This window comes from Phoca vitulina, unplaced genomic scaffold (genome assembly GCF_004348235.1).
Source record: "Phoca vitulina isolate PV1807 unplaced genomic scaffold, GSC_HSeal_1.0 scaffold7, whole genome shotgun sequence".
NCBI lineage: Eukaryota > Metazoa > Chordata > Mammalia > Carnivora > Phocidae > Phoca > Phoca vitulina.
The window spans coordinates 43,231,426-43,251,820 of record NW_022589710.1 but is presented as its reverse complement, the minus strand read 5'-3'; the positions used below and the strand labels follow the sequence as shown (position 1 = coordinate 43,251,820).

Here is a 20,395-nt window from a genome sequence, read left to right as displayed (position 1 = left end):
GGCCCTGAAGTTGACGCCCCTCCCTCCATGACCTCACCATGAAAGGGGACTTGAACTTACGTCGTATTATCATAGACATCTTTCCTTAAAGGATCCAGGGTGACGCTCTGCTGTTGTGAGAGTGATTTCTGTGTGTCTTGGGGGCTCCTCTGTGCTGCTCTCTGAAGCTCTGGTACAGGTTCAACCACTTGGCTACTTAACTGGGGCTGTGCTAAAAGGTTACGATCTAAGTACCCCTTTTGCTAGAGAGATGCGAGGGCGTATGGGAAGATGAAATGGAGATGCCCTTTGCAATGGATCCAGTTGAGTTCTGGTTGGTCTCTTTTTTCTCCCATCCCCTGATGCCAGTTGCCTGGGCTGTTGATCTGTCCTGGGGAGAAGAGATGATCCCTAGCGCGGCCAAGGCAACAGACGGGCAGGATCCCTGGGTTATGCCGCTTCTACAGCTCCAGCGGGCGCCATTCACGGGACGTGGTGGAGGCGCATCGGCAGGGCGCCCATGGCTGCCCTGCTCAGCTGAGTCCTTGGGCCCTGGGTCACGGGGGCTGCTAAGCCACTCTCTGTGGCTGGAGGAGTGAATGCAAAGGGGAGGGGAGGAACCACATGGTTATGGATGACTGATGAGTCCTAAGTAGTTGTGTGATGTCAAACCGAACTTTCCCCCTACATGTCCAATTATGCTGAATATCGTAAAAGTGGAACTTGGGCCTCCAGAGAGGATTTTATAAGCTCTTGGGCTGTACTTTTTATCTCTGGCTGTTCTAGTTTCTTTATCCTCTCTCCTGTCATGGATCAGAGGGGGTCCCTCTTCAAGTGTGGATTTATGCATTCCTGCTGGGGGTGTAGATGAGTCACTGGCCCACTCACAGGTGTTCCCCCACCCTTTCACCCAAGTGCAGCCCCCCGCCACAGGATGAAGGAGCTGGCCGAGGCACAGGAGGTAATGGCAGGATGAGGTGCTGAACCCCTGCCAGGGACATACTCCTCCCTGCCCCCCTGGCCTTAAAGGTAATGCGTGTTCGTTACGCTAGTCTGAACCGATGTGTGGCTCCGGCTGCGCCCAGACTGGGCACGGAGGTGCTGAGCCAGCGATGCTCCCGCTCAAAATGACCCTCAAAATGACCGGGGCCCTGTGGTGGTTTTTCAAAGTCACTGTAATGGTGCAGGTGGCAGAGGGTCATAAGGCCACGCATGGGCTGAGAAATAGTCAGGTAAAGGAGGCCTCTATGCCACTTTATTTTGGGGGGGCCCGCAGGGGACAGAATGAGAAGGAGAAATGGGAAAGACTCCCACGGGCGGCTCACGGGGACCGAGCTCCGTGTGGGTCCTGGGGTGAGCCCGCGCGCAGAGGGGCTGCCTGAGTGCATCCTGCCGGCCACAGAGGGCGTGGCTCACAGAGGGCGTGGCTTCCTGGTCAGGACCCGCCTCGTCCACGCACAGCCCCAGAGGCTGGTCTGAACCGCAAGCCTTCTGTTACAGATGCTTGACTCGGAATCAAAGCAAAGCTGGGAGGTGTGTTCAGAACAATGGCTCCGCCTCAGGAAAGAACTCTTGTGTCCTGACCTGGCATCAGATATGCAGCCTTATCTGTTGTACAGTAAGCTCCTGGTTGCCTGAAAAGGCATCGATACATATCGTTAACTGGCATCTACACGTCCCCCTGAGGCTGTGTGATGTGGGAGAGCCCCACTGCCACACCTTCGCTCATAGGGTCTTCTCGCTTAGAATACTCTCCCTCCTTCTCGTTTGCCTATCTGTATCCTGTGTATTCTTCAAAGACCAGCTTATGATTTGCCTGCTCTGGCTTACGTTCAAACCTCCCTTTTAAAAACATTTCCAAAACAGTTCTTAGAGTTTATACTCATTTATATTCATGTAACGATTTAATAGTTTCTTGTGTTTTTTTCCTCAAGGACCTACAAGATCATGGTAGGCAAAGATCATGCATCTTGACTTGTTTGCCTCCCTCAGCAGACTCTTGCAGGGCTTGATACAGCATAGGTGTGTGATAAATAGTGCTTGATTGATGTATGGGACTGATATGGTCTCTACTGTCAAATAAATTACATGGTCTTTGCACATTAACACCGGAGTGGACAGTCCTTTGCCCACAGTCTATGCTCTGACTTTTTAAAGTTAAAAAACACTTAGAAAATGAATAAAACCACCCTTTCTGAAAAAAATACCACTGGAAGATGGGAATTAACCCAGCATGCAAAAAAAGAACCTGGTGCCAAGAAAAAATCCTGAGCTTTACATCTGAGAAGTCACCGGTTTGCTCAGATCATTCAGGGGGCTCAGACCTATTAGGTCTCTGTGTCCGTTCTAATACAACGGAACCCTGAATAAACCACAAGTTTCCCAACTTTTCATGACAACGGACCCTCTCCCACTGAATGCTCTCCCTTTCCTCCCTCTCTCAATGGACCTCATGTTTTGAAAGTTTTGCTTTTTCCTCCTATCGAACAGTAATTATTAATACATCACTACATTTCCCCTCATCTTGATTAGCTGGAGACCAACAGCAACGGCCATGTGTTCTCATTGGCAGCAGGTGACCACAGCAACGCAGGGTTGATAGAATCCCCCCAAAAGGAAAAGCATGTTTTAATTAGCTTTTACAGATATGTCTCCAGGTATTGAAATGTATATCCTTTGGCTTTTTGAAATTCTAAAATGAGCTCAGGGATTCCTCTTTTTCTCTGGTTAGCTTGTCAAGTATTCGGGACCCCCGACTGAGAAGTTTTGAAGGAGACAGTCTCTGAGCTGCCTTTCCACTCTGCAGCTCCATGGTTCCTAGTTTCAGTTAATGCAAGGTGTCATCAGACCCATTTGATCATTTACTTATCATGGGAGACGTGTTTCCAACAACTTGAACAAATGTCATCTGGACTTACAGAACAGAAAATGCTGGTCTGGGGAAGTGCCCACATGGGGATGCCCGAGCTGCACATCAAGTTTGTCCTTCTCCACTTCTGCCTTAGCCAGATTAGTGGGGATGTGAATCTGCACCATCACGTTTTTATTGAGAAGGGGGGGGCGGAATGGGAGGTTGAATATGCACATCTCCTCATACACCCTCTGCACATGGCTGCAACCTTTGAGAGAGTTACCTGAGGTTTTCTGAGCTGAACTCGGACTCCAGGAATCTCCGGAACTGGTCCCGCCCCACCTGGTCCTTCAATACCTCGTCGAAAGAGAAGCCCCATCTCTTGACTCGCTGCTGGCTGGGTTCTTTGCTTTTGGGGGAGAAAAAGGTTTAAGAAAATGATCAATGCTAGGCAAAAACCGGTGTCCTATTCCCTCCAACAACTCAAATCTATTTTGCTGCCACACGCCGAAGGGCAATGTCTCAAATTTAAGTGATAGATTTGGTAAAACCTGCACAAACTCCACATGCAGACTCGGCACAACCTCAGCAACAGTAAAACGTCTCTTTAGAGAAGGCATTTCAAAGGGGCCACGTGTAGGTGAAGGTCACCAGGAGACCTGCCAAATGGCTGCCGTCTATAGGAAATGCAACGACCCCATTTATTTGGCTTCCCTGGACCCTGCCTGTCCGTTAATAGCCCAACTCTCAACTCTACCACTTCTCGTCTTATTTAGATCCAAGTGACATACGAGTGGTCAGAAATGCATCAGCTCATCCAGGATGAACCCTATCACTTGCTTAGAGGCAGAATGTCGTGTCCATTGAACAACCACCTAGTCAGCGTTTCCGATGCTCTGGCCATTGTTCTGAGCATCTTAACTCTGCTGACTCACTGGGTCTTCACAACTGTTCTGTAAAAAAAAAATGTACTAGTATTGGCCCCATTTTACACATAGGGAAACTGAGGCCTAGTGATCATTTGCCCAGAGACACACTAGGAAGTGATGGAGTCAAGACGAGTCCAGACAAATGCGGCTCCAGAGTGCAGCCCTTAGCCCGGCTGTGCTGTCCCACACCCACGTGACCCTCCTCAGACCAAAGCAGGGGTTGGTCTTATTCTTCCGCTGTGGGAAGATGAGACTAGTTCCTTCAGCTCTGTCTTTCCATTTGCAGTTCACTTGTGTATTTATTCACCTGACCCTTTAAGTAGCAACAGGGTCCTAGGTCATGAGCCACACTCCATAACCGTCATATGCAAGGAGTGGTCTGGGGACCAGCGGTGGACTCTTAGGCTCCACGTCAGACATGAGGAATCAGAATCCACAGCACAATGAGATCCCTGGGTGAGTTAAGTGCTCCTTAAACTTTGAGGAGCATGGGTCTGGTGATACTTACTTTCCCTCTTTTTAAAAAACTGACACATATTTCTTATCTCTAATAGGCATTAAGTGCATAAAATCATGGAGTTGATCTATTCTCAATATTTATCTTAGAAAATTACACTCAGTGAGAAGGGGGAAGAGGGTGTATGTGTTCAAAGGTTTGGAAAAACAAAGAGCTCCGGCTGAGTGTTGCCCAATAGAACTTTCTGCTATGATACGAGTATTCTGTATCTGTTCCCTCTATATGGAAGCCTCTAGACCCGTGTAGCTCTTGACCACTTGAAATATGGCTAGTGTGACTGAGGAACTGATTTTTAAATTTTATTTCATTTTAAATCATGAAAGTTGGGGCGCCTGGGTGGCTCAGTCGTAAAGCTTCTGCCTTCGGCTCCGGTCATGATCCCAGGGTCCTGGGATCGAGCCCCGCATCGGGCTCCCTGCTCAGCGGGGAGCCTGCTTCTCCCTCTCCCACTCCCCCTGCTTGTGTTCCCTCTCTCGCTGTGTCTCTCTCTGTCAAAAAACAAAAAATCTTAAAAAAAAAAAAATCACGAAAGTTGACGCTGAGGTGGCCCCATGGAGCTCTGGCTACTGTATTGGAAGGCACAGCTCTGGATTTAAGTGATTCAAACCCAACCCTTCTATTTTTGCACTGCAAGGCATAACCAGCAGCAGCAGGATCTTCTAATTCTGAGATTGTGTGCTTGGGGCTTGGGAGAATCTTGTGCACAACTCGGCACCTCTTAGCCCAGCAGGGTCACCGTGGAAGACCAAGCCCATCAGGTCAAACCTGGGGACTTCTGTGAAAGATCTCTCCCAAAGTTCCAGGCTGGGCCTTTTACAACAAGACAGAAAGACAGATCCTGGATTCTCTCAAACGCAAGCCACAGCACCCATCACACTTGATAGCTTTCCAGGGGACAGAAAGTGTTGTGTATGGAGAAGTCCTCCTGGGGTTGAGGATAGCAGCAAATGTAAGTCCCAGAGAATGGCAGGATCTTTCTGCCAGGGTCATGCTGTGGCCTGGACCTGCACCATCACCAGGTGACTGGTACAATAACTTCACTGTGGCCTAACTGAAACAAACAACTCATGGAACTCATAGCCCCTTTGTTTTCAACCATTGCATAGAAATGCTTCCATATGACTATGTTTGCTTATAGTTTGCACCATCGTTTAGCCTTCCAAGGGTATGTCACTGTCTCTCCAGCTATCTTGTCAGCTCTTTGAGGGCAGAGACCATGTCTCATGCATCTTTGTATTCACCTTAGCGTTTTCACACAGCAAGTGTTCAACACCAAGAGGAAATCAATAAGAAAATGTGTATAGTGATGGGGTGATATGTCCTTATCCTGACAGGACTTTCTAATTGCTAGCTGGATGCCTTTTCTCTACTCTAATTTGTCTTCTGTGTCCACTGATTCTTACCAAATTCCTACACCCCACTGGGCAGCCCAAACCAACAAGAGCATAGACAGGTGGCTCTCCAAGGGAGTCCATCTTTCATTCCAGCTGATCTCCCAACCTAAGAGCATGGTAGAAATCTCCCACATTGAGAATAAGAAAGAGAGATTCAGAGGAAGCAACCATCTATAAAACATTCATTTCTGCAGGGCCAGTAGAGTGGTAGGCATGGTGCCAGGGGCTTTCCTTACAGTGGTCCCTTTGAATCTCAATATAAGCCAGCAAGGTGGAAATTTGTATTCAGATGTCCAGAGCTCAAGACAGGTCAGATTGCCCAAAGCCACACAGTTGGCAAAAGGCAGTCTGGAATTGGTACCTGGGTGTGTCTGTCTCTAAAGCCTTTTCTTTTTTTCCCATGACCTTGTCTTCCACTACATTTCCCACATTTGATGCCCAAACTAAGATTTGGAGAAAGACATAATTCATCTTGAAAAGACTTTTGAGGGGCGCCTGGGTGGCTCAGTCAGTTAAGTGGCTGCCTTCGGCTCAGGTCATGATCCCGGGGTCCTGGGATCGAGCCCCGCATCGGGCTCCCTGCTCAGCAGAGAGCCTGCTTCTCCCCGCCCCCCCTGCCTGCTGCTCTGCCCACTTGTGTGTTCTCTCTATCTCTCTGTCAAAGAAATAAATAAAATCTAAAAAAAAAGAAAAGAAAAGACTTTTGAGTCATGAGAAAAATTATGAAACAAGGGACAATTCCTTAAACAGGAAATATCCAAAGATGCCATTTTAGGGTCAAGGCTATTAAAGGAACAATGGCAATTTTATTTGATGCCCCAAGAACAGCCTGAGGGTCCTGCCTACTCTGATGGGGAGAGGTCCAGGTATGTATTGCTGTGTAACAAATCATCCCCAAACTTTGGCTTAAAATGGTGATTTATTATTCTTTGTCACTGTCCCCTGGGTTGACTGGACTCAGCTGGGTGGTTCTCATGTGGGGTCTCAAGTAGTTGTAGCCAGAAGCTGGGGGTGGGATCACTGGAAAGCTCAACTGGGCTGCACACCCAAGATGGCTCCTCACATGGCAATTGATCCTGGTTGTTTGCCAGGAGCTCAGCTGGGACTGTTGATGACATGGCCTCATCAATGGCCTGGGATTTTCAAAGCATGGTCAGTGGGTTCCAAGATGGAATATTTCAGGAGCAAATGTTTTTAAATGACTGAGGTAGAAGACATAGAGCTGCTTTATGACCTGTTCTCAGAATGTTAGTTCTGCCACACTCTATTGGTCAAATTAGGTACCACAGCCAGCCCAGGTGAAAAGGTAGGGAAGTGTCCCCTCCTGATGTAAGAAGTAGCCCATGTGAACAAAGAGGGAAGGCACAGATGGGGCCATATTTGGAGACTGACCACCACAGGGAAGGAGCTTGACTAATATGCTGGACTAATAGTTCTATCAGACTTGCTGGGCATAGGCAGTCTGGGGATAGTTGCTGCCTCTCAGCAGGTCAGGCTGGCTGGTTGTGGATACCTACAGCCAAATAGGATAAACCAGGTTCCTTGCGGCTCTCGGCTCATGCACCTGATGTCCAGTGGAGAAAGAAAGCTAAACCCAAATCAGAGCAAATTATGGAGGGAGCAATTTATGAACCACAATTCTGGCAGTGCCACGTTTTTGTTAGACCCACTATCTGGTTAATGGCACGGCCAGGAATACTTCCCAGAGACCTCCCTGAGACACTCTCCTGGTGCTGTTTAGACTACACAGTTCTCTCCACCTGCAACCTGGCAACTTTTGGCTGATTTTTCCTCCACGGTAAGCCCTGGCTATCACTCTTTCCTTTAAGCTTTATTTCTCAGAATTTTCATCGGATAGACTTGAGATGTAGTTTGCCCATCCTTAAAAGGGTAGCCTTATATTGCTCTCTGAACAGATGATTTCTCATCCTTGGATTTCTAGATCTAATAGTTTATCTGAGAAGGAGAAAGGATGAAAACACAATTTTCTATTATTTATGCTATATCCCGTATCATCTTGCCAGTTATCCTGTTAAGTCCTGCTGCTGTCTTCCACTGGGCCCTCTGTAACCTCCACATGGCAGAGACAGTATGATGAACTCTGTAGAATTCAGACATTGTGTGTGAGGCCCCTGCTCTGGACATCGTCATGAGTCTGCCTGGAGCCATAGAAATCAAAGCCCATCTCAGACTAACATGAGTTCCCAAGGGGAGTCCTGCTTTCTTACCTGCTGCCTCCACTCTGCCACAAGCCTCCCACAAACCTCCACCCATCTTCACCCCAATTCTTCTTCCTATCAGGTGTTTGAGGGGTGGAAGGCTTTACTGAGATTCAAAGGTCTTGAGAAGGGGGTACATATTGCACGACCCAGCAGCAAACATTTAAAAAATCACATACTTGACATTCTTGCTTTTGCAAAGTCCTTGGACTCTGCAGTACTAGGGCTCTTCCTGGTCTCTGCTGTCACTCTGCTCTCCCTTGCCTCTCACTGCGCTTAGGTCTCCCCTCTCGGAAACAAAAAGTACGTTCTCATTTTCTCATGTCACAAGTCCTTCCCCTTGTTTGAGTCTCTGCCAGCACCCCTGCCCTCTGAGACTGATTTTTGTGCCTAAGTGACTTATCCATGTCCTTTGCCAAATGAGAAGGAATCCCGGGGCTGGGAGATAGGATAGCATGTTTTATACACCTTGCTACATTTGCATCTTGAGAGACCTTTTTTGTTTGGAATGCAGCACATAGTAAGTTCTCAATACATATTTGAAATAGTCACTCCTTCATCTAGCCTCCATCCAATCTATACTTTTTGAATGCCTACTATGTGGCAGGCATAGTCCTGTTTAAGTCCTATTTTAAGTCCTAACTAGAAAGAGAACCAGGGGGAGGATGTGATAAAGAATAGCTGGATGGATGGGGTGACCACTAGAGAGTGAGGGATCAAGCAGACCTTTCTGAGGAAGGGTCACCAATGCTGAGTGAGACTTGAAGGAGAAGGGAAACCAGCCAGGAGAGGTTCTGAGGAAGCAGGCCAGGAAGAGGCAACACGCAAGAGTCTGGAGTTCAGTAAAATAAAGTTACAAAGAAAACAAACAAATAGGTAGTATGTAGAGGCAAAGAAATTTGTTATCAGCAGATGATAAACTTTGAGGAATTTGGGGAAGGTATAAAGCAGATGGACTGAACTGGTATCAACTGATTGAGAACCACCTATGTCTCTGGGGCCATCTGAAAAGAAATTAGCTGGGTCCCCAACAGAAGCCTGGGAAAACCCCAAACTCTGAGCAGCAGGACTGGAAGTAGAGGCAGTTGGTGGGCATTGGATGGGGACATATGGAAGAAACTCAGAAATATGGACCAGATTTAAAAAAAACAAAAACAAATATGAACCAGAGGCTCCCTATGGCAGAGAGGGTCTCCTGAGCAAATGGGGGGTGTTTTCTGGCCAGCTGCTAATATGGGTAATAAAACCAGGGAGTAGTGCCTCTGTAATCTCGGGGTGAACAGCCAATAGAGAGGGGAAAAGCATCTCAGCAAAGCAGAGAAACTTCTAAAGACATTCTGGCCTTTTCCCTACTTTTCATTGGTTTCTGCAGTCTAATCAGGCTCCCTAAGACCCCTCAGCAGAAGGGAGAAGAGTGGACTTATTGGGAGCACCGTGGAGAGGAAACTGAAGAACTTCAGAAACCCCGTCAGGATCTGAGACAGAGCAGAGCACCCGGCTTAAGGGACTGTGGAGCTCTACCACCTGTCCTGCTCTGAGAGGGGACCCAGTCTTTCAGTCTGCTCTTGACTCACATGGCCAGGACCCAGAGGGACCCTGCTGACTGACCTATGGCCCCCCAAAACATTCTCAGGTGAAACCCTACAGCCATGTGGATGGCTCAGAGGAGAGCCTGCACTGGGGTGGACGGTGGGGACTCTGTGAACCACACAAGGACTTCTCAAACTGCTGTGCCGCAGAACCACCTAGAACACTTGCCAGAAATACAGACACCCAGAACCACCCTGGGGCATCTGTTTTCTTAATGAGCATCCCAGGTAATTCTGATGTACCCTGTATTTTGAAAACCACGGACCCCCCCCCCCCCCCCCCCCACCCCCCCCACCCCGCCCCGCCGACCAGTTACTGAGGGAATCCTCATCAGCTACAATCCAGTCCGTCTGGATCAGGGCTGCCCTTTAGAATCACTTGGACAGATGAAAAACAAACAAACAGACAAACAGACAAACCAATGCCCCACTGCCAAAAATTCTGATTTAATTGTCCTAGGGAGGGGACTGGGCATTGTTTTTGTTGTTGTTGTTTGTTTTTTAATAAACTCTCCAGGTGGGGGGCGCCTGGGTGGCTCAGTTGGTTAGGCGACTGCCTTCGGCTCAGGTCATGATCCTGGAGTCCCGGGATCGAGTCCCGCATCGGACTCCCTGCTCAGCAGGGAGTCTGCTTCTCCCTCTGACCCTCCCCCCTCGCATGTGCTCTCTCTCTCTCTCAAATAAATAAATAAATAAAATCTTTAAAAAAAAAAAACTCTCCAGGTGGTTCTAATGTATGGCTGGAGTTGACAGCCAAGAGCTTCACTTATGAAAACCAATAGTCCCTCAAATTGCTGGGTATATGAAAAGATGGACTGATCTGCTCTAAACGGTGATTAGTCACAGTGATTGATTCTGTGATAAATGACCCCCAATGAAACAGACTATGTCAGAAATAGAGGGAAAGTATGAAAACAAAACCAAACCAAACCTGTATCACACCCTCAGGGGGATTTAAGAGGATAAATATAAAAAAGACAGAGGAGGCTATTAAGAAAAAGGAGTCCAAGAAATGGTAAGAATTCTTGGAAATGAAAAGTACGATTGTCAACAGGTCCTCCCAAAACTCAGTAGGAAAAGAAAAACTCATGAAGTATAAAGTCACAGAATAGACATTACTGAACACCAAGCCGGAAGCTCTGAAGAGTAATTCAAGGAATTCTATCCTTGAATATAACATAAAAAGACTAAGAGATGGGAATTATAAAAGAGAAAAAGATAAAGAGGTACGGCTGCTCCATCCCAGAGGCTCAGAGTTTCTACGAGAGGATTTCCTGAGAAGAGAGGATAAAACAGAAAAAAGAGTATTATGATTAAAAAGAGAGAGAGAGAGAGAGAGAGAAATCCCTTGAGTTAAGGAAATATTGAAATTCTTGGATCAGATTAGAAGGGATGATGTAGGGCACGTCAGAACTATTAGAAAGAAGATACTCATCTACAAACTATTTTTCTTTTAATGTTGATGGAGAAATATTAAGTCCCAAAATGTTGGTTTAAAATATATCAGGTTAATATACTTATCAAGAAGAATGGGATTTGGAGGAGGCAAAGGGAAATTTCTATTTTTTATTTTACATAATTTATTATTATTTGCATGAATTGATGCCATTGATTAAAAATTAAAACAATAGTAAATATGATTAGAATAGAAACTAGAGTAAGGAAAGCTAATACAAAACTTGATTAATAAAGCAAAAATCAGGGAAGAGGAAAAGAAACAAGAAGAACGAGATCAGGAAAACAAGAAATATCAGGAAAAGATAAAATATATAATCCAAGTAAATGTAACTGTTTTCTATCCCAATGTCCAAAGCAAAATACACCACTAGAAAAGTGGGTGAAGAACACAAAACAGTCAAGTCACAAGAGAAAAATGAATATCAACCATGAGAAAAGATTTTCAAGTCTTTCAACAAAGAAGTGGAAAAAAAATGAGATTTTTACTTTAACTTATCACACATGCAAAGACGACAAAGATTGACAATGGTTGAGGATAATGCTTGAGTTGGTGAGGAATGTGGGGAAATGTACACTTTTAAGCTGTGGGCATGAAAAAAATGATATTATTTTGCTTAAGAGGAATCTGGCCATATGAACTAAAATCAAAATAAACATGCCCGTCCTAGCAATTCCACTCCTGGAAGTTTATCCTAAAATAATAATTGGACTTGTGTATAAGGATGTTCTTTGCATCATTGTTTATACTAGCAAAAAAAAAAAAAAGGATATAACCTTAATGTTTATGACCTGGGGACTGGTTAAATACATTATACTACACTCATGCAAGGGGACACTGTGTAGTTATTGAAAAAGATAAGGGGGATTTATATGTGTTCCCATGATATATTAATTAAAAAATTATGGGACAATGTATATATAATGAATCCATTTATGCAAAAGAATATGATACTGTATATCCATAAGAATCTAAACTCCTTGAGTTCATGGCACCCTTAGTGTCCCAGCAACTTTTTCATGGTGGCCCTGGGCCAAAAAAACCACGTAACAGCTTTGTTTTTTAAATAGTCAAGTCCAAAGGACTTAATAAATATCTATGTCCTAAAAACTTACTAGCTACAAAGTACCTATAAATTGAAAGAAAAAACAATGTTCACTTCATTCTTAAATAACTACAATGTGGGCCTGTTGAGCACTGTACATCTTCTCAAACTTTGGAATCAAACTGGACCCCAACACGCTCATTTTCTGTTCCATTTTGATTTTTGCACAGTACTTGTCTTTTATCATAGCAACTGCCCTGAAAACCCAGATTTGCAAAGAAAAGAATGTAATATGAAATGCTGAAAACGGTGAAGTATGTTAAGCTAGTACTTTATGCAGTATCGGACACATGTCAGACGTCATGGTGTTTCCCTCAAGGATACAGAATATCCCGGGGTGACCCTGTGAATTCCCTGCAGTGGTCCAGGGTGCCCTGGCTCAGTTTGGGAACCACGGCATTAGACTATAAACAAAGATTCTTTCTGGAAAGTGAGATTGGATGGCTGGGAGAGAGACTTTTCTTTGTTATGTACATCTGACTAGTTTGAACTTTTTATAATAAGCAAAATATAAAAGTCACAAAAGACTTTCATTACTTTTTTAAAAGATTTTTTATTTTATTTTTTTAAGATTCAATTTATTTATTTGAGAGAGAGAGCATGCAGGAGAATGAGTGGGGGAGAGGGGAGAGAGAGAATCAGGATCCCCGCAGAGCAGGGAGCCCGATGTGGGGCTCGATCCCAGGACTCTGGGACCATGACCTGAGCCGAAGGCAGACGCTTAACTGACTGAACCACCCAGGCGCCCCAGACTTTTATTACTTTTTATAAGATTTTTTTCATTTCCGGATAAGAAACCAGAAAAAGAGCAAGAGTGAAAGCGAATGAGGGAGAGATAAAGAAATGAAAAATGAAATAAAGTCTTCTAGCCGAGGGGCAGAGGGTGAAAGGCACACCACACCAGATGTGTCTGTGCGCTTCCCTCGGTGACTGTGACTCTGATCCAAGTCCCTCTGGGCTTTGGCTCCTGGGCTAGTCAATGAACGCACTACCTTCCCTCACAGGCAAAGAGCTACTTGCAGTCACTCCCCAAGAGCAGAGTGATGAAAACCATAGCTCTGGAGCCTGCTGTCTGGGTTCTGACCCTAATTCTGCTACCCACTTGCTGTGTGACCTCGAGCAAGTTCATTAACTCCTCTGTGCCTCAGTTTCCTCATCTGTTCGATGATGCCACTACTGTTTACCTGTTGTGGGGACTCCAGGCAAGACACCATGTGGCGGGTGCTGAGTCCATGCTCGCTCTTACTATTGTTCCTGCTGCTGTTATATACAAACAAATTGGCTGACAGATTTTTTTCCCTCCGGCAATCAGAACTAGGAAATTGGGGGGCACCTGGGTGGCTGTCGATTGAGCGCTCAACTCTTGGTTTCGGCTGGGGTCCTGATCTCAGGGTCGTGGGATCGAGCCCCGCATCTGTCAGGCTCTGCGCTCAGCAGGAAGTCTGATTCTCTCCCTCTGCCTCTGTACCCCCCTCACTCTTCTCTCTCAAAATAAATGAATAAAATCTTAAAAAAAAAGAACTAGGATATGTGAAGGACTGTCCCCATTATCATGATATCCAAGGGTCAGAGAGAGGTCAGAGGAAGCCACCGAGGATCCATGTACAAAGCGAAGCTATAGGGAGGTAGAACCATGTGTGGGCAGGACTTAGGAGGTAACTTGAGGGGTTTCTGTTCTAGTGATAAAAATAGTCAAATTAAAATAGGAAATAATGTAATCTCACTATCTCATGATTTTTTCCCTCACATTTCTTTCCTTCTCAAACATTAAAACTTTTTTTTTTTTACCTCATCTCTATGTCCCATAAAGTGATATCGTCGCTGATCCAGGGATTGGAGGGCTCAGCTGGCGTGACCAAAGGATCATATTCCACATACTGTTCCGTGTAAGCAATTAAGCTGCAGGAGGGAAGCAAAGAACGCCACTGATTTCCTGTAAAAACTTGTATTCTCTTTTACACAAACATTCTGTCTTTATATAATTCTAAGTTAAAGAGAAAAAACACCTTTACTCCCAATTCTGGGACAAATCCAACTGTTTCCTTCTCATGACGAATGTATCATTTTTGCATTATGCAGTCATAGTTATGTAGGCATTTTATATCTTCTCCCCACTTTACTCTTTACCTGAACCCTGGTGCATCCCTTCCTGGCTGCGCAGGCCTGACGGATACACAGGTCCAAACCTGCCTGTGTATCACCCTCTCACAGAGACTACGGATCTCAGGGCATCCAGGTCACACCAAGGACACTAGAAGCCCTCCAGGCTGCCAGCCAAGTGTTCCCACCTGGGAGACTTCCTTATTACAAAGACTAAAATCCTGATAGACCAAAAGGAGGTAATGCATTATAAGCATTATTCCACAGGGCGACTTAGTTTTTTCAGTTATAATTTAAATGGCCACATAATCTTTTTAAAACAATAAAATAGTACTAAATGATTTCACACACACAGAAACAGCAATTTTAGCAAAAAAAAAACAGAGACTTTTTTTTTCTCCTATCCCTTCTCACAGAGACTTATACTTTCTACTCTTCTGTTTCCTTTAGCACTTACCTGTATATTTCTAAATTTGGTTTTTATAGTTGTTCTTATCAATTTTAGATGAGGATTTAACTTTCCCTTCACCGGTCCCCAAATCTCCCACCCCCCCACCTCCTCCCATGATCCTCCTAAGAGACATATAATAATTTTTGTTAAATCAATATTTACTATTGTCCACATTATTAAACTAGATACAAATCGTCTCCTGCTGCACTAAGTAGCATACTACCCTCTTCAAGCGTTCTAACAAATCTGTAAAATGCCTAGCAATAATTTTTCCACATCTTAAACACATTACATAATCGTTGTTCAGTTCTTTCTCCCCGTCTCCCAGAGGTCCTCTCTTCAAAGTCTTGAGTCCTCTCGCTCCAGTCTGGATGGTTGGCTCTACACGCCTGATGTAAAATCACCCTCTTGGGACGTCCTTCACTTCTGTGTGGAGCCCTTGCTTTTCTGGACTTCACTCTGTTTACTGGTTTTACTCCCTGATTGTGTTGAAATACTCCTTGAGTCGTTTCCTAAGAAAGGATGCATAAAGGCTAACTATTTCAAGTCCTTGCAGGGCTAAACATATTTTTATTTTATCTTTATACTTGGCTGACACAGAACCCCAGGGAAAAAATTATCTTCCTTCAGGGTTCTGAGGGTGATGCTCTACTGTGCTTTTTGGCATCCAGTGTTACTGCTGATCCAGTTTGATTCTGGATCCAGTTTGATTCTTGTTCTTTTGCTTGGTGTCTTTCCTCTCTAGAGACAGAGCCTTCTCTTCATTGTTGCAGTGCTCTGAGATTTCACCCTGGCCCTTGATGGTTGTTTTTATTTACTGTGCTGGGTATAAGGTGCAAGAGATTTAAAAAATTTCCCAGAAGTAAGTATTATTTCTTTGCTAATTTCATACCCTTCATTTCCTTGGTCTTCTCTTGCTATAATTCTTTCTAGTTGAACATTGAACATTCTGGATTGGTAATCTAATTTTCTTAAATTTGCCCTGCCATTTTTCATCTTTTTGTCTTTTTGCTTGACAGTCCTTTCCATCTTGTTATTTATATATTTATTTTTTAAATTTGGGCTATCACTTTCTTAAGTTTCCAGAGTTCACTCTTGTTTATCAGAGGATCTAGTTCTTGATGTATGGATGAAATATCTTCTGATATCTGATATTAATATTTCTTCTTTTTTAAAAAAGATTTATTTATTTATTTTAGAGACAGAGAGAGAGTGAGAGTGGAGGGGGAGGAGCAGAGGGAGAGGGAGAGAGAGAATCTCAAGCAGATTTCTTGTTGAACATGAAGCTCGAGGCGGGGTTCAATCCCATGACCCTGAGATCATGACCGAGTCGAAATCAAGGGTCGGACACTGAACTGACTGAGCCACCCAGGTGATGCTGATACTAATATTTCTGAGGATATTAATTCCATATTTTTATTTTGTTTTGTTTTTTTTTTTAATAGTTTTTGGTTCCTCCAAGTCCCTTTTGCTCTTTGTTTGCATCATACTCCATCACATTGGGGTTTCCCTTGAATGTCTGGAAAATCTCTGGACATCCACTTGTGCGTAAGAGTAAAATACTAAAACCTGCTTGGAGAACTCAGTGTGTATGTGGACAGGGCTTCACCAGACTTTTCGCTAGAGCTCCAAATGAGGGATTTGGGGGCTTTCCTTGGGGGGCATTGATTTTTCTCTAGAGCAAGGTAAGTAAATGTTTTCTGCAAGACACAGTAAATATTTCAGGTTTTACAGGCCAGATGGTGTCCGTTCCAACTACTCAGCTCTTCTGTTGCAGCAAAAAGCAGTCATAAATAATTCATGAATGAATGTGTGTGACTGGGTTCCAATAAAACTTTATCTGCAAAAACAGTAGAGTGGAGTAGACTTGGCCCACAGGTTGTAGTTTCCTAGGCTCTAGCCTGTGGGCATATACATCTAGCTCCTGGAGGGCTGAGAGCTAGGCAGAGGTGGGATGGAAGATCCCACTGTTCAGTATGTTGATCTTCAATTAATTTGCTGTTTTCACCTGGCCATTTATGATGAGAGGTGCCTGAATTCTGAACTGATGTGACTCAGTTTCTCTGGAGAATAAACTGCTCATCTTCTATGGTGGTATAAACTGGGGAGAGATAGTTTTCTAGTGGGGCAGGTATCTAGGGATCCAAAGATCCAGAGACAGACTTTACCCATTCCTCTTGGTTAGCCCCATGCTTTATTCTTGCTCTCCATGGTCTCTGGTACCTTCAAGAGCCAAGACCAAATTTTTTGGGGGGCAATCTGGCTCACTTTGTTATAATACTGACACTCTTAACACGTAGGTTATAATGTTCTTCATTCTGTCCCCAGCCATCTTGGTTTTTTTTTTTTTTTAATTAAATTTTGAAATATTTCAGGAATACAGAAAGGCATAAGAATTGTAAGGACATCACCCTTGTCTTCACCACCCAATTTAAAAAAATACAACAGAGACAGGGGCCCATGGTTATACCTTAATTCCATAGACTCTCAATCTGGGAAAAATTTGTTGAAATGGTTAATCCATTAATTTGTTGCCCGTGTCATTCATATAATTTTTATTGCTTTACTTACATGTTGCTTTTGTCTTGAGTGAATTTATTATAATTAATGTAATCATTTCCTTTATAATAGACACAGATTTTAAATTTTTTTTAGTATACATAATGCTGTAGTAGAACACCGTTGTTCACATAGGTTTTTCCATCTTTTGGGGTTATTTATTTAGAATTAACACCCATAAGTGGAATTACTGGACCAAAAGGTATGAATATTTTTATGGTTATCGATCCACAATAAAACTTTTCTCTAAGCACTGCCAACTTGAGTGTCATCAATCTCTCCTGAAATGATAAATTCAGAACCACAGTTCTTACTACTGAATTAGAGGGCAAGCATGGTTAATTACTGCTGTAAGTGTGAAGAAATTAGCCAGCAGCTACATCTCATTGCCACTCAAAAATTGTGGTCCACAAATAGGCAGCTCAGTTATCACCTGAGAGCTTGTAAGAAATGCAGAATCTTAAGTCCCACCCCAGACCTAAAGAATCAGAAACTGCATTTTAACCAGATTCCCCAGGTGATTCATATGCACAGCGAAGTTTGAGAAGCACCACATCTAATTCTTTGATGTTCTGAGGAGCTCAGGGCACACGTTTTATTCATCCAATCAAAATGAAGGAGCCTAGGATACTTCCGGTTTGAAACATGACTGCAGACTTCCCATCACCTCACAGCCTCCTCGCTGTCCCAAGTGTGGGCTGTTGCCTAGTGGAGGTGTAGAAGGAGCATTGGTCCAAGTTGGAAAACCTTGGTTCTCATTCTTGGTTGAGCCATTTAAGTGATCTTTGTCAAGTTCTCCATGTTACATAATGGCCTCGTTGAGCACTCAGGACCATTTGAGAAAAAATGGAAAAGCATTTCAAAAGAATCTTCCAAATCTTCTATACACGTAAGATATGTGATTGCAGTCACCATGTGCAGTGGAGGCATGTTGTCCTTGCTGGGGTACCAGGCAGGCAGTGTGCCCAGACGAGCCTTCATCCCTGAGAGCTTTGTGGCATCTTAAGTCTCTGGGGCAGCACTGTGGCAAGAAGGGTGTTGTGACAGCTTCACAGGGAGCCCTCCCTTTGCCACTTGGGATAATTCTGTTCTTTTTGAAACAAACTGGTTGCACATTAAGGCACATAATAGTTTCCTAGGGCTGCTGTAACAAATGACCACTAACTTGGTGGCTTACAATGATAGAAGTCTACTCTCTCTTACTTCTGGAAACTAGAATTCTGAAATCAAGGTATCAGCAGGCCTATGCTCCCTCTGGGGACTTGAGGGGAAGAATCCTTCCTCGCCTCCTCCAGCTTCGGGTGGCTCCAGGCAGTCCTTGGCTTGTGGATGTGTAACTCCAATCTCTGCCTCCTCTGTCCTCACATGACTTCTCCTCTGGATCTGGGTCTTCTTCCCTTCTCTCTCTTACTTGTCACTGGATTTAGGGTCTGCCAGAATAATCCAGGATGATTTCATCTCAAGATCCTTAATTTACATTTGCAAAGACTCTTTTCCCAGATAAGGTCACATTCACAGTTCCCTCGGATTAGGACTTGCACATACCCTTTTGAGGGCCACTATTCAACCCACTGCAGGGAATGTGAAAGAATCCAGGCATGAGGCTGGAGAGGGCACACTTGACTACCTGACTCCTTTATTCAGACTGGCACAAAAACTAACCAGCAGCTGGTAACCTCAATCCTGTTTCAGGGACAATGAGCCATGTGAGATATGTCTGAGTCATGATGAGGTGTTGGGGCTTTCCTGATTATGATGTACTTGGGCATCCATGGAATTCTCAGAATTTAAGATGGTGGATGTAGTCCATGGGGCTCTCCTTAGCGGTGACACCTTTGTCTCCCAGAACATCTGCCCCTGGCCATTCCAATGACCTCAGCCTCTGGTGGCCCCAGTCGCCAATCAAAGACTTCTACTCGAGGAGCCCAAGGCAAAGGGTGTGTGTGTGTAGGGGGGGGAAAGAGTCTTCTAACTAGTTAATTTCAAGTTATGGGGGATTTTTTTTCAACCAGAAATGGATTTCCCACAAGTGATACATAGGGATGGAAAAACAAAATTTCCTCCCCTGCCTTCCTTACCCCTCCTCAGATTTCTGTGAGACAGGCTATGAGCTCTTCCACATGGCCACACCTCATCTGGCGAAGGCAGGTCTGACCAACCATGCCACCCCTAGGTTCCTGGATGGAGCCCAGCAGGAGTGCCTGGGATGGGAGGAGGCAGGGGAGGCTCATGAGAGGCTGGGTGAGAATTCTGAGTAGTTGAGCACTTGGGGGAGCCTGCCTGTTGGTGGCCTGTTATTCATTGCCAGTGAAGACAGCTGTTGTGCTGACCAGCCCAAGGCAGCAACCTTACAGGGCCAGGGAGCAGCTAGGAGGATGTAAGCTGTAGTGAAACATGGGCTCACAGCCAGGTCTCTTTTAGAGAAATTTGGGGATACCTTCAGAGGGTGGAGAGGGGTGGTGAGATTAATGGGTGATGTTGGTTCAAGAGAAGTGGTTGAGAGCCCAAGGAGCAATTTTGTAACCACTGAAGTTAAGAGGGCAAGATAGGACTGTGTAACCTGCATTCATTGTGACTAAAGTTGTTCCCATGGCTTCACCCCACGTCGTGCCTTCTCAGAACAGGGTTCAGATGGGACCCTAGATATGCGTGGAAGAACATGTGAAGAGAGGGGTAAGAACTTCCTACAGAAATGCCCGACAGTCTGTACCGAAGCAACAGAGCTCAAATCAGGATGATCACTCATCAGTTACCCAGCACCAGTGATGGGCAGCCTTGGTCAGCAGGGAAATTTGTTGTATTGGAAGAGGTACAGCTATTTTGTTAGAGTATAGCTACATAAATAAAGTTGGTAAGAGGCTTTGTAAAGAAAACAGTAAAAATTGTATGGGCATGTGCATTTTGCATGAAATATTTTATTGGTAGAAGTGGGATGTACTGACTGAATCATCAGAATTAGACAGGGTTATTCCAGGACCTTCTGATCAAGCAAGAGACTTGGAATTTTTTTTTTTAAGACAGGGAGGGAAGGGGGATGGGCAGAGGGAAAGGGAGAGAGAGAATCTCAAGCAGACTCCCCACTGAGCCAAGAGCCCAAAGTAGGGCTCGATCTCATGACACTGAGATCATGACCTGAGCCAAGATCAAGAGTTGGATATTTAGCCAACTGAGCCACCCAGATGCCCTGAGACTTGGAAAGTTTTAAAGATATTTTAGAAAGGAAGATCTTGAGATTCTAAGAGGAAG

At 44.6% G+C, this 20,395-nt stretch overlaps 1 protein-coding gene across 12 annotated transcripts in view; it reads right to left on the bottom strand.

The window, feature by feature from the left end:
- RGS6 (regulator of G protein signaling 6) overlaps positions 1 to 20,395 on the bottom strand; it is a 546,094-nt gene that overhangs the window by 47,546 nt on the left and 478,153 nt on the right. For all 12 annotated transcript variants that reach the window (XM_032405486.1, XM_032405485.1, XM_032405495.1 and 9 more), the window contains exons 13-14: positions 13,828 to 13,938; positions 3,114 to 3,239 (exon numbers count right to left, since the gene is read on the bottom strand). In XM_032405486.1, coding sequence (XP_032261377.1) covers positions 3,114 to 3,239; positions 13,828 to 13,938 — 237 coding nt within the window. The remainder of the gene's footprint in view (positions 1 to 3,113; positions 3,240 to 13,827; positions 13,939 to 20,395) is intronic.